Source organism: Ictidomys tridecemlineatus, chromosome 16 (genome assembly GCF_052094955.1).
Source record: "Ictidomys tridecemlineatus isolate mIctTri1 chromosome 16, mIctTri1.hap1, whole genome shotgun sequence".
Taxonomy (NCBI): domain Eukaryota; kingdom Metazoa; phylum Chordata; class Mammalia; order Rodentia; family Sciuridae; genus Ictidomys; species Ictidomys tridecemlineatus.
This window is the reverse complement of record NC_135492.1, coordinates 38177013-38190216: the sequence shown is the minus strand read 5'-3', so window position 1 is coordinate 38190216 and position 13204 is coordinate 38177013. Positions and strand designations below refer to the sequence as shown.

The 13204-nt window shown below is 59.7% G+C and overlaps 1 protein-coding gene across 5 annotated transcripts in view; it reads left to right on the top strand.

Moving 5' to 3' along the window:
• The window catches only part of Grip2 (glutamate receptor interacting protein 2), a 66500-nt gene that overhangs the window by 39841 nt on the left and 13455 nt on the right, over positions 1 to 13204 (top strand). For all 5 annotated transcript variants that reach the window (XM_078033399.1, XM_078033400.1, XM_078033398.1 and 2 more), the window contains exons 5-18: positions 447 to 533; positions 1219 to 1294; positions 2834 to 2979; positions 4367 to 4514; positions 4605 to 4774; positions 5164 to 5289; positions 6023 to 6172; positions 7298 to 7484; positions 8047 to 8192; positions 8823 to 8903; positions 11170 to 11236; positions 11328 to 11473; positions 11695 to 11839; positions 12551 to 12690. In XM_078033399.1, coding sequence (XP_077889525.1) covers positions 447 to 533; positions 1219 to 1294; positions 2834 to 2979; positions 4367 to 4514; positions 4605 to 4774; positions 5164 to 5289; positions 6023 to 6172; positions 7298 to 7484; positions 8047 to 8192; positions 8823 to 8903; positions 11170 to 11236; positions 11328 to 11473; positions 11695 to 11839; positions 12551 to 12690 — 1815 coding nt within the window. The remainder of the gene's footprint in view (positions 1 to 446; positions 534 to 1218; positions 1295 to 2833; positions 2980 to 4366; positions 4515 to 4604; positions 4775 to 5163; positions 5290 to 6022; positions 6173 to 7297; positions 7485 to 8046; positions 8193 to 8822; positions 8904 to 11169; positions 11237 to 11327; positions 11474 to 11694; positions 11840 to 12550; positions 12691 to 13204) is intronic.

Here is a 13204-nt window from a genome sequence, read left to right as displayed (position 1 = left end):
CCTGGGGGGTGGGGGTCGTGCGGACACGGGGGAGGGGACCCACAGACATCCATGCCTGGCTCAGGACATGGATGCGGCACGCTGTCACCAGGAGGCGCAGGACCCTACTGTGCTTTTGCATATTGAATTTCCAGATGTTTTTCCTGGGGTGGTGGGGGGGTGATTTGGGGCACAGGGGCTGACCACGCACCCGTCCCCACTGCCCCGAGGTGGGCCACGCTCTGAGTTCCCCAAGTTGCTCTCCAGTCTGGACATTTGAGACTTGACTCAAGCCTGGGTTTTTGGCAGCCTCTTTGTGAACAAGAGGCAGGCTCCTCCCTCTAAGTAGGGCACTACCCCCGGGGAGTGTGAGATCTCCCAGCGCCGCCGCTGGAATAGCTTGGGGGACATCTGGCGGCTGAGGGGGTGTGACCGTGGGACTCAAGGGAGTCTCTGTTTCTCTCCAGCCCCCGAAAACAACCCCAAGATCATTTCCAAGACGGTGGACATCTCACTCTACAAAGAGGGGAACAGCTTTGGCTTCGTCCTCAGAGGTCGGTGTGAGAATCACCCTTGGAGTTAGTGGGTGGGGACACAAAAGAGGCCAAGGGTCATTTCCTGTGTGTTTATGTGACAGATATCTAAGAGAAAAATCATATAAAAAAAAAACTGTGGTGAGCGGGGGTGCGGTGGCGCATGCCTGTCTTCCCAGCGGCTCGGGAGGCTGAGGCAGGAGGATCGCAAGTTCAAAGCCAGCCTCAGCAACTTAGCAAAGTCCTAAGCAACTCAGTGAGACCCTGGCTCAAAATAAAAATAAAAAGGGCTGGGGAGGGGGCTCCATGGTTAAATACACCTGGGTTCAATCCCTGGTACCCACCCCCCAAAAAAAGAAATAAAATGATGGTGAAAGCTACTGTGAGACTGAGAACAAAGTTTGGAGCTGCCTAGCAACCAGGGCAAAAAGGGAAATAAGATGAACTCACAGGAAAAGAAGCAAGTCATTTAACAGAGAGAGAGATTGGTCATGTTCCCTGTCCCTCGTCCCATCAATGCAGGGTGGGTGGGTGGGTGGGGGAGAGATGTACAGTGGGTGTCTCACAAGAAGTGTCATGACTAGCCAGGACAAGGTCCTCAGGCAGGTTGAAGTGAGGAAGGCTGTTCTAGGGACATGGTGGGGGCCTCTGGGTGTCAGGGAAGGGGTGGGCAGGTGACTCCCGCCTCTTGTTGAATTGCGTTCAGGAGGTGCCCACGAAGACGTGCACAAGTCCCGCCCGCTCGTCCTGACCTACGTGCGTCCTGGTGGCCCAGCTGACAGGTGAGGCTCAACGGGAGGAAGCCTCAGCCTCACTCCGCACCGACCTCCCCTGCCTCCCCGGAGAGGACGCAGAGTGGAGGCCATGGTGCCCATTCTGCAGGGCAATGATTGAGGCCACACAGAGCAGTGTGTGTCACCAGGCGCCGTGGCGCATGCCTGTCATCCCAGCCACACCTGTTGCCCAGAGCCCCTCAGCATCATGGGCGCAGCAGGACAAGTCACTCCAGAGCTGCCCCCAAGCCCCTCTTACCCCACCTCCTGCCTTCTCCGTCCCCCAGGGCTTTGTGATTGGCTGGTTCTGGCTGTCACTCAGCCTCTAGGCAATGCCTGGGTCCCTACACAGAAAGCCCCGCCCCTTCCCTCTCCAAGCCCCGCCCCACCCTCTCCAACCTAACCCCGCCCCTCTCCAAGCCTCAGCCCTGCCCCTCTCCAAGCCCCAGCCCCACCCCTCTCCAAGCTTCAGCCCCGCCCCTCTCCAAGCCTAGCCCCTCCCCTATCCAAGTCCAGCCCCACCCCTCTCCAAGCCACGCCCACCCCGCCCCTCTCCAAGCCCAGCCCCGCCCCTCTCCAAGCCCAGCCCCGCCTCTCTCCAAGCCCCAGCCCCGCCCCTCTCCAAGCCTCAGCCCGGCCTTTCTCCAAGCCTAGCCCCTCCCCTATCCAAGTCCAGCCCCGCCCCTCTCCAAGCCACGCCCACCCCGCCCTTCTCCAAGCCCTGCTCCTCTCCAAGCCCAGCCCCGCCCTCTCCAAGCCTCAACCCCGCCCCTCTCCAAGCCACGCCCGCCCCTCTTCAAGCCCCAGCCCCGCCCCTCTCCAAGTCCCACCCCACCCCTCTCCAAGCCCAGCCCCGCCCCTCTCCAAGCCCAGCCCCGCCCCTCTCCAAGCCTCAGCCCCGCCTATCTCCAAGCCCTGGCCCCTCCCCTGCAGGAGATTCCTGGCCATTTTAAGAGAAGCCCTGGAATGGCCTTGTCACCAATCTAAATCTGTCCTTGGGACAGGGCCGTGTGAACTGCTATTCAGAGAACTTCCCAGAATAGCTTTGGCCACCTGTTGGGGCCCCTGAGACATCCAGGCCTGGGATTTGACCCAAACAAGAGGTCTCTGGGGGTAGGGGGGGAGGTCAGTGGACGCTGCTAGAGCCCCCTCTCCTGAGGCCCCTGCCAAGTTCTTGTCGCCAGGCCAGATCCACTGCCGGAACCAATGGAAAAGGGGACCTTTGTGATAGGCAATGGGAAGCCCAAGGCCATGCCATCTCTGATGCTGTGTGACCCTGGCAGGCCAGACACCCTCTCTGGGCCCTGGTGCAGGAGTGGGCCCCAGCTTAGAGGTTCTAGGATGGAGTCCAGGCTGCCTGTGGATGCCTCCTTACCAAGGGGGTGGCGGAGGCCAGGACCACCCTGGGTACATCCGGGCATCCCTTCTTTCTCGCCCCCGCCCCCTCCCCTGCCTTTGCTCCACGCCCCCTCCCTTCGCAGTCCTGCCTTCTGTGCGGTGCCCTGCGCTCCTGCCGGGCCACCCGGCTGACTGTGCCCTTCCCTGCAGGGAAGGCTCCTTAAAGGTGGGCGACAGGTTGCTCAGTGTTGACGGGATCCCCCTGCACGGGGCCAGCCATGCCACCGCCCTGGCCACTTTGCGACAGTGCAGCCAGGAAGCTCTCTTCCAGGTGGAGTACGATGTGGCCACTCCAGGTACATCGGGGACCAGGGTTGGGACAGGAAAAAGTCCGAGGTGGGGGATGCAGGCAGTGGCCATAGCTCCTTCCCATTGCCCAGGCTGTGTGACCTCCAGCCAGTCATTTAGCCTCTCTGAGCCTCTCTAGGCGTTAAATCCTGTCTGGCCGGGGTTGCTTGATGCACCCGGGACCCAACAGGTCTCTGTTCTCCAGAGAAGGTCAGAAAACAGAAGAGAAACAGTGTGTGTCACCAGGCGCCGTGGCGCATGCCTGTCATCCCGGCTCCTTGGGAGGCTGAGGCGGGAGGATTGCAGGTTTGAGGCTCGCCTCAGGCAACTTAGCAACAAATTGTCTCAAAATAAAATTTCCAAAAAGGAATGGGGTGTGGCTGGGCTTGTGGCTCAGCCGCAGAGCGCTTGGCCTCACACGTATGAGGCTCTGGGTTCGATCCTTAGCACCACATAAAATAATTTTTTAAAAATATTTTAAAAAAATAAGGATGGGGATGTGGTTCAGTGGGGAGACACCTCTGGGGTCCATTTCCAGTACCAAACACACACATGATATGGCATGTGCCAGGCAGCTATTAGCACAGTGTGACAGAAGGAGAAAAGGCAGGGGTGTAGGAGGGGAAAGGCCCAGGGTGCTAACTAGGGTAGTGAGGGAAGGAAGCAGCTGGTGCAAAGGCCCTGGGGCATGAGCCTAGCCGGCTTGACCCGGATGAAGCCCGTCTGACTCGAGCAGATGGGAGTGGATGGGAAGGGGGTAAGAACAGAGGAGGCGGGATCAGAGTGGAAGCCAATCAGCTGGAGGAGGCGACTGTCACTCATGGAGACTGGACCAGGCAGGTTATGGAGGTGGGATACCAGAAAGACCACGGGGATCAGGCTGGTCCGATGGACCAGCATCTGGATGCACAGCAAGTGTGACAGTGGCTCAGGGTGACACGGAGGTTTGGACTTGAAGCCACGGGGTGTGTTCACGGAGGTCCCGTTTGATTTCTAAGACGAGGACAGATCGTAGCCAACATTCATTGCTGGCATACAGCAGGCACTCAATAAATGCAGACAAATTACTATTCACCCTGGGTGCTTCACTACGGGTGCTTCACCGCGGTCCCCACCCCCAGCCCTTTTTTATTTTTATTTGGAGAAAGATCCCGCTAAGTTGCTTAGGGCCTCCCTTAGTTGCTGAGGCTGGCCTCCGACTGGCGATCCTCCTGCCTCAGCCTCCCAAGCTGCTGGGAAGACGGGCAGGACCTGGTTTTCTGGTCCGTCGAGTGGGCATGTTCTTCCCTTTGGGGCAGCAGGTGTTCAGTGGAGAGAGCGCAGAGGGACTGGGAAGGAGGGTGCTCCATATTTGCGTTTCAAACCTGTTTTAAGATTTCTTTCCCCTGGTGCCAGACACGGTGGCCAGTGCCCCAGGGCCCTTGGTGGTGGAAATAGCCAAGACTCCGGGGTCCGCCCTGGGGATCTCGCTGACCACCGGCTCCCACCGGAACAAGCCCGTCCTCACCATCGACCGCATCAAGCCAGCCAGCGTGGTGGACAGGTGAGGCTGTGGGGGCGTGGCCAGACAGGAGACAGGTGGCCCGCAGCTCTGACCGGCTGGACGCGCCTTCTCTGTCCCCTGTCTGGCCAGGAGCGGGGCCCTGCATGCCGGAGACCACATCCTGGCCATCGACGGAACCAGCACGGAGCACTGTTCGCTGCAGGAGGCCACCAAGCTCCTGGCCAGTGTGTCCGAGAAGGTGCGGCTGGAGATCCTGCCTGTGCCCCCCAGCCAGCGGCCTCTGAAGCCCTCAGAAGCAGGTAGGTCCCCTCGGCCGCGGTCCTGGCCCCAGCCCAGGGCTGTCCAGAGGGTGCGGAGGACCAGGAAGCCCAGGACTCCAGCCTGGAGGGACGGATGGGGGAGCAGGATCTCACAGAGGGGGACCCCTGGGGCAGCAGAGGCCCGGATGGAGTCCCCTGGGGGTGAGGCTGGGGAAGGGAGGCCGGTGCCAGGGAGCAGAGCCAGGCCCTGGAACTTCCCGGGGCGCAGCAGGTCTCGTAGATGCCCCGGCCCAGGTCCCCTGCTTCTTCCTCTCCCCGTGCACAGGGGAAAGCAGGCTCCGCGGGTGCAGGTGAGCTGGGTCTCCCTGTTCCTAACGCCTGTCTGTCTGCCTGTCTGTCCATCTCTCCCGCTTACCTGTCCACTCCAGTCAAGCTGCAGAGGAGCGAGCCACCCCACCGCTGGGACCCCTGTGTGTCCTCCTGTCACAGCCCGAGGCCTGGCCACTGCAGGACGCCCACCTGGGCCACAGCTGGCGGCCAGGACCGCAGCCGATGTAACGCACCCAAGTGGCCGCTGCAGCCGGCCGGTCCCCTGTGGCTTTCTCCTAGGGAGGGGGGCGGTGTACTAATAGAGGAGAGTAAGACCCAGATTAGGAGGCCTGGCCACTGTCACCCAGAGTGTCAGGAGCAAGATGGGCCACGCCTCCAGAGCAAACCACGCCCCCTGAGCAAGCCACGCCCCCAGAGCAAGCCACACCCCAGAGCAAGCCACACCCCCAGAGCAAGCCACACCCCAGAGCAAGCCACACCCTAAAGCAAGCCACACCCTCAGAGCAAGCCACACCCTCAGAGCAAGCCACACCCTCAGAGCAAGCCACACCCCCGAGCAAGCCACACCCTCAGAGCAAGCCACACCCAGAGAAGCCACACCCTCAGAGCAATCCACGCCCCCAGAGCAAGCCACACCCCCAAGCAAGCCACTCCCCCAGAGCAAGCCACACCCTCAGAGCAAGCCACATCCCTAGAGCAAGCCACACCCTCAGAGCCACACCCCCAGAGCAAGCCACACCCTCACAGCCAGGTTCCACTGGGTCTATGGAAACTGTAAAGTCATTGAGGCCCAGAGAGGGAAAGAGACTTGCCTGAGGTCACTCAGCGAATATCTGAGGTGTCAGGAGGACCGCCTCCCCAGGTCTCTGGGCGGGTGGGTGATTTCCTGGGTCCTACTGCACAGCAGGCTGAGGGGCCCTGCCCAGGGTTCACAGGGCTCTGCTCTTATCTCCCCAGCCTCGTCCTCCACACCCTTTTCCTCACCTACCATGAACCATGCCTTTTCCTGCACCAACCCCAGCACCCTGCCCCGCGGATCCCAGCCCATGAGCCCCAGGACCACCATGGGGCGGAGGAGGCAGCGGAGGAGGGAGCACAGGAGTTCGTGTAAGCCTTTGGTCCCTTTGGGCCACCTGTATGATGGGAGTGAGGTTTTCCAGAGGGCGGAGCAGGACACCTGGGGAGGCAGGGCAGGCCGGGCTTAATGGCTCACGCCTGTCATCCCAGCGGCATGGGAGGCTGAGGCAGGAGGATCCTAAGTTGGAGGCTAGCCTCAGCAACTTAAGGAGGCCCTAAGCAACTTAGTGAGACCCTAAATAAAAAATAAAAAGGGCTGCGGATGTGGCTCAGTGGTGAAGTGCCCCTGGGTTTAATCCAAGATTCTGATCCATGCTATGACACCGATGTCCTCTGAAAATATTCTGCCAAGAAGCCAGTCGCTAAAGATCATGTACTATATGATTCTGTTTCCATGAAACATCCAGAAAACGGAAAACTTATAGAGACAAAAAGATGGATAGTGGCCAAGGGCTGGGTGAGATGGGAGGATTGGGAGCAATAACAAAGTTTCCCTGGGGACAATCAACCTATTGATTGTGGTGAACACACTAAAACCGTTGAAATTGGTCACTTTAAATGGGCAACTACTCTGACAGGTGACTTGTATCTCAATGAAACCATTACCACTGGTGTATCCACCCTGTATATGCTACCCTCCCGTCAATTAATAGCTATTATCACATTGACCATCTTGATATTGCAGTGACGCTTATTTTACTTCAGAATGGCCTCAAAGACCGAGCCTAGGATGCTGGCAGGATATTGGTTTTATTCTATTTTATTAATAGTTATTGTTAGTCTCTTACTGCAGCTGATTTATAAATTAAACTTTGTCATAGGTATGTGTGTCTAGGAAAAAGTATAGTTTACACAGGGTTCGGGTCTTGGAACGCATCCCATGCGATTCAGAAGGAACTAGGGTAACATAATTATGCAGAGCCCCAGAATCTCTGTGTTACAAAATCAGGTCCCCACATACTGTCTTCTTTAGTCCTTGCCCCAAGCAGGTAGGAGTCATGATCCTGTGGCACAGATGAGAAAACTAAGGCTCAGAGTGGACCCCAGGTCAAGTCAGGACTCTTGCTTACGAGGCCCTCAGGCTCTGGTGTGGGTGGGCTCTGGTAAGGCCTCTCTGGGGCAGGCCACCTGAGTGCCATGATCACCTGTCCCCAGTGTCCCTGGCTTCCAGCACGGTGGGGCCAGGTGGGCAGATCGTACACACAGAGACCACGGAGGTCATACTCTGCGGAGACCCCCTCAATGGCTTCGGCCTGCAGCTCCAGGGTGGCTTCTTCGCCACTGAGACCCTGTCCTCTCCACCCTTGGTGCGCTTCATTGAGCCCGACAGCCCGGCTGAGAGGTGAGCCTGCTGCTCTTTCCCTTTGTCCAGTGTATCCACCCTGTATATGCTACCCTCCCGTCAATTGATAGCCATTACCACATTGACCATCTCGGTATTGCCTCAAAGACCAAGTGTAGTGATGCTGGCAGGATATGGGGTTTATTCTATAAAACTGACAAAGGGGACAGTGGGGAAACTGAGTCAAAACACCAAGCCCCGGCTTCCTTAGTGTATCTCAACCATTGAATCGACCAGCCCCATGTTGACAGTCGAGGCTCAGAGAAGTTGATTCACTTGCTCAGGATCACACAGCACAGGCATGAAATCCTCAGGACTCACGCTCTTGCATGCCCTGCGGAGTCCTCTGAGGATCTTGTGAGGACTCTGGCATCTCCCCCCATGGACAGACAGACAAACCGAGGCCCAGGACGGTCAGGCCCTTAGCCGGGGTCCTAGGACATGCTGTCTGATGATACATAGCTGGCACACCCAGGCCCGGAGGTGGGGTCCAGGTTGGCCCCTGGTCCCCAGTGGACATGTCATGCAGATTCTTCTCTCTGCTGGGCCACCCGGGGTTCAGGTGTGGGCTGCTGCAGGTGGGGGACCGTGTCCTGTCCATCAATGGCATCGCCACGGAAGACGGGACCATGGAGGAGGCCAACCAGCTCCTGAGGGACGCGGCGCTCACCCACAAGGTGGTGCTGGAGGTGGAGTTCGACGTGGCCGGTGAGTGGGTGGCCTCTCTTGATCTTGTTCGCGTCCTATGCAATTTTCCCAACACCCTGTCCCTCTCTGTGCCCAGTCCCCTGCTGGGGGACAGCATCCGGTGGGAGTAGGAGGTAGCCTGGGGCTGGATAGGGGATACCCTGAGCTGCTTCTGTGCATGATTCAGCCAAAGGATCCAGATTCTGGTGGTGGGCTCTCCACCCCGTGCGACTCTAGATGGGACACTTTCCCCGTGTGTAAAATAGCAGGTAGAACCCACAAGAGGAGTGTCCTTTGGGTTCAAGAGCATGAATCATGTGACTAGACCCAGCCAGGACCTGGCACATAGTAGGTGCTCAGTAAATCCTTGCTGGATCCAAACTGGATTGAATGTGGCCTTGGGGTCCTCCCACACTGACTGACAGTCCGCGGCTTGCGTTCCGGTCCTGACTCTGCTCTGACCATCGCGGGTCTGTTGTTGGGAGCAAATGTGTTACTTCTCTGGCCCTCGGTTTCCTCCTCTGTCGCATGGAAGAAACAGAGTGGTGGTGGAAGGGTCCCTCTCAGGGGTCCCTCCCCGCCAGGCCAGAGTGGGGATCCCCGAGGCTCCCGCTGTGGGCCTCACATCAGCCCCCATCTGTTTGTATGCAGAGTCGGTCATCCCCAGCAGCGGCACCTTCCATGTGAAGCTGCCCAAGCGGCGTGGCGTGGAGCTGGGCATCACCATTAGCTGTGAGTCCCCCTGCTGGAAGCCAGTCCTCAGGCTGCCCCGGAGAGCAAGCCACGCCCCCAGAGCAAGCCACGCCCCAGAGCAAGCGACGCCCTTAGCAAAACCACGCCCCAGAGCAAGCCACACCCCCAGGCAAGCCACACCCCCAGAGCAAGCCACGCCCCCAGAGCAAGCCACACCCCCAGAGCAAGCCATGCCCCCAGAGCAAGCCACATCCTCAGAGCAAGCCACACCCCCAGAGCAAGCCACGCCCCAGAGCAAGCCACACCCTTAGCAAAGCCACGCCCCAGAGCAAGCCACACCTCCAGAGCAAGCCACACCCCCAGAGCAAGCCACACCCTCAGAGCAATCCACACCCTCAGAGCAAGTCACGCCCCCAGAGCAAGCCACATCCTCAGAGCAAGCCACGCCCCCAGAGCAAGCCACGCCCCAGAGCAAGCCACGCCCCCAGAGCAAGCCACGCCCTCAGCAAAGGCAGCCCCCAGAGCAAGCCACAACCCTCAGAGCAAGCCACAACCCTCAGAGCAAGCCACACCCCAGAGCAAGCCACACCCCCAGAGCAAGCCACACCCCCAGAGCAAGCCACACCCTAAGAGCAACCCACACCCCAGAGCAAGCCCCACCCCCAGAGCAACCCACACCCCAGAGCAACCCACACCCCCAGAGCAAGCCACACCCTCAGAGCAAGCCACGCCCCCAGAGCAAGCCACATCCTCAGAGCAACCCACACCCCAGAGCAAGCCCCACCCCCAGAGCAAGCCACACCCCAGATCAAGCCACACCCCCAGAGCAAGCCACATCCTCAGAGCAACCCACACCCCAAGAGCAAACCATGCCACTCAGAGCAACCCACACCCCGAGAGCAAACCAGGTCCCTCAGAGCAAGACACACCCTTTAGAACAAGCCACACCCCCAGAGCAAGCCACACCCCCATAACAAGCCACGCCCAGAGCAAGCCACGCCCCCAGAGCAAGCCACGCCCCCAATACAGCCACACCCTCACAGCAGCCATGCCTCTCAGAGCAAGCCACACCCCCAGAGCTAGCTACACTCAGAGCAAACCACGCCCCTCAAAGCAAGGCACACCCTTCAGAACAAGCCACACCCCAGAGCAAGCCACACCCTTGGAGCAAGCCACTCCCCCAGAGCAAGCCCCACCCCCAGAGCAAGCCCCACCCCCAGAGCAAGCCCCACCCCCAGAGCAAGCCACACCCCAGATCAAGCCACACCCCCAGAGCAAGCCACATCCTCAGAGCAACCCACACCCCAAGAGCAAACCATGCCACTCAGAGCAACCCACACCCCGAGAGCAAACCAGGTCCCTCAGAGCAAGACACACCCTTTAGAACAAGCCACACCCCCAGAGCAAGCCACACCCCCAGAACAAGCCACGCCCAGAGCAAGCCACGCCCCAGAGCAAGCCACGCCCCCAATACAGCCACACCCTCACAGCAGCCATGCCTCTCAGAGCAAGCCACACCCCCAGAGCTAGCTACACTCAGAGCAAACCACGCCCCTCAAAGCAAGGCACACCCTTCAGAACAAGCCACACCCCAGAGCAAGCCACACCCTTGGAGCAAGCCACGCCCCCAGAGCAAGCCCCACCCCCAGAGCAAGCCCCACCCCCAGAGCAAGCCCCACCCCCAGAGCAAGCCACACCCCAGATCAAGCCACACCCCCAGAGCAAGCCACATCCTCAGAGCAACCCACACCCCAAGAGCAAACCATGCCACTCAGAGCAACCCACACCCCGAGAGCAAACCAGGTCCCTCAAAGCAAGGCACACCCTTCAGAACAAGCCACACCCCAGAGCAAGCCACACCCTTGGAGCAAGCCACGCCCCCAGAGCAAGCCACACCCCCAGAGCAAACCACGCCCCGAGGAGCAGCTGTTTTCTCGCCAGCATTGCCACACCCAGGACGCACCGTGGTGTAAGGGGACGCACCCAGCTTGGGCAGGAGAGGAGGGAAGGTGGGAGCCCCCTGGCCTGACAAGACTCCTCGTGGGGCTGTAAGGGACCCTCCAGAAAGACCCACACTGCGCCTCCTGTTGTGTGACTTAGTGTCACCACTTCCCCGCGAGGCCCGGGCCTCCCACTGATCTTGCAGAATGGAAACCGAGGCCCAGGGTGGCGGAGGGTTTGTTCACGGTCACAGCCAGGAAGCCGTAGAACAGGGCGCCTCCATGTCCCCAGCAGCCCTGGGCTGCATGGCCCTGCCCCACCCTGAGGTCCTCCGAGGTCAGATTCATGGCCACTTTCCCCCCAGCGGCCAGCAGGAAGCGAGGGGAGCCGCTGATCATCTCGGACATCAAGAAGGGCAGCGCCGCACACAGGTAGGGACACCCTGGGGACACGGGGAGGGGACGCCCGGGCCCACGTCTGCCGGCACCGGGCGCTTCCCATCCCCCACCCCGGCTCCCGCAGGACGGGCACCCTCGAGCCGGGCGACAAGCTGCTGGCCATCGACAACATCCGTCTGGACAACTGTCCCATGGAGGACGCGGTGCAGATCCTGCGACAGTGCGAGGACCTGGTGAAGCTGAAGATCCGGAAAGACGAAGACAATTCAGGTAGGGACCCGAGTGTCACCTCTCGGGCGCCACCCAGTGGGCCAGCGAGGTCCCATCTGGCCAAGGAAGGAGGGAGGGGGGACAGCTGAGTGCATGCGTGCAGACAGTGACCTCAGGGTCCCCACCGGAGCGGATGCATTGCATGGAGTGTCACCGCTGCAGGGGGCCAGCCCTGTCCCTGCCCCAGGGGACCCTGGCCCTCACGGCGTCCCCCTTTGCAGACGAGCAGGAGACCACGGGCGCCGTCAGCTACACGGTGGAGCTGAAGCGCTACGGGGGTCCCCTGGGCATCACCATCTCGGGCACAGAGGAGCCTTTTGACCCCATTGTCATCTCGGGCCTCACCAAGCGCGGGCTGGCGGAGAGGTGAGCGGGGCTCTGGGGGGACCCGGGTGGCCCCAGATGTCCCAGGGTAGGGACAGGCAGAGGGGCGCCCTGGCACTGCAGCGACCTGGTGGCTCCGGGAGGGAAGGTACCACGCCCGCAGCGCCCCCTGCTGGACTCCTGACGCGCTGCAGAGACTCCAAAGGTCCTTATGAACCCCAGAGCGCCCCCAGCCCAGGCCTGGGTGTTGGGGACCCACAGACGACCCCTCTGCCCCCACCAGGCTGATGCAGCCCCGCGCTGGCCAACTGAAGGACAAACCGAAATGCAAATTTAGCCACTAACTTTCTAGTCGAAAGAGTTGGGCACAGTGGCGCACGCCTGGAATCCCAGCCGCTCTGGAGGCTGAGGCAGGAGGATCGCAAGTTGGAGGCCGGCCTCAGCAACTTAGCAAGGCCATGTCGTTATTTCAGTCTGCAATCAATATTTTCTTTTCCTCATATTACGTCTTCGGAATCGGGTGGCTATTTTAGAATCTAGCTGATCCTGGTTCACACCGGCCACTCTCCAGTGACACAGAGGTCACCTGTCCTGCCGGGTTCACTGCCTCTTCCTGATCCGCTGCCCAGGGCGTTTGGGGAGCATGCTGGGCAATGCCTACCCCCACTCACAAGCTCCCACAAAGGGTGACATCTGCGTCTGGGGCTGCAAATCCCTGACCCCAGTCCCCTGCCTCTCCCCCACCCCCCCCAGGACTGGCGCCATCCACGTGGGGGACCGCATCCTGGCCATCAACAGCGTCAGCCTCAAGGGCCGGCCCCTGAGCGAGGCCATCCACCTCCTGCAGGTGGCTGGCGAGACTGTCACACTGAAGATCAAGAAGCAGCTTGACCGTGAGCCCAGCTCCACGCCCTGGGCACCACCCAGCCCCTTAGGAAGGACGGGCCACCTGTCCCCCTGTGCTCAGCTTAACGCTTGACTCAGGAGTCCTTGTCACATCCCTGGGGAGGCAGGAGGGTGGCTGGGATAGCTGGAGAGAAGAGGGAGCCTGGGTTTGGGGTCCTCTTCTACTTATTTTTATTTATTTATTATTATTTTTTATATATGAATGCATCACAATTCCTATTACACATATTCAGCACAATTTTTCATATCTCTGTTTGTATATAAAGTAGGTTGACACCAATTCGTGTCTTCATAGGTGGACTTTGGATGATGATGTCCATCACATTCCACCATCATTAATAACCCCCTGCCCCTCCCTTCCCCTCCCACCCCTCTGCCCTATCTAGAGTTCCTCTATTCCTCCCATGCTCCCCTCCCTACCCCACTATGAGTCAGCCTCCTTATATCAGAGAAAACATTCGGCATTTGTTTTTGGGGGGATTGGCTAACTTCACTTACCAT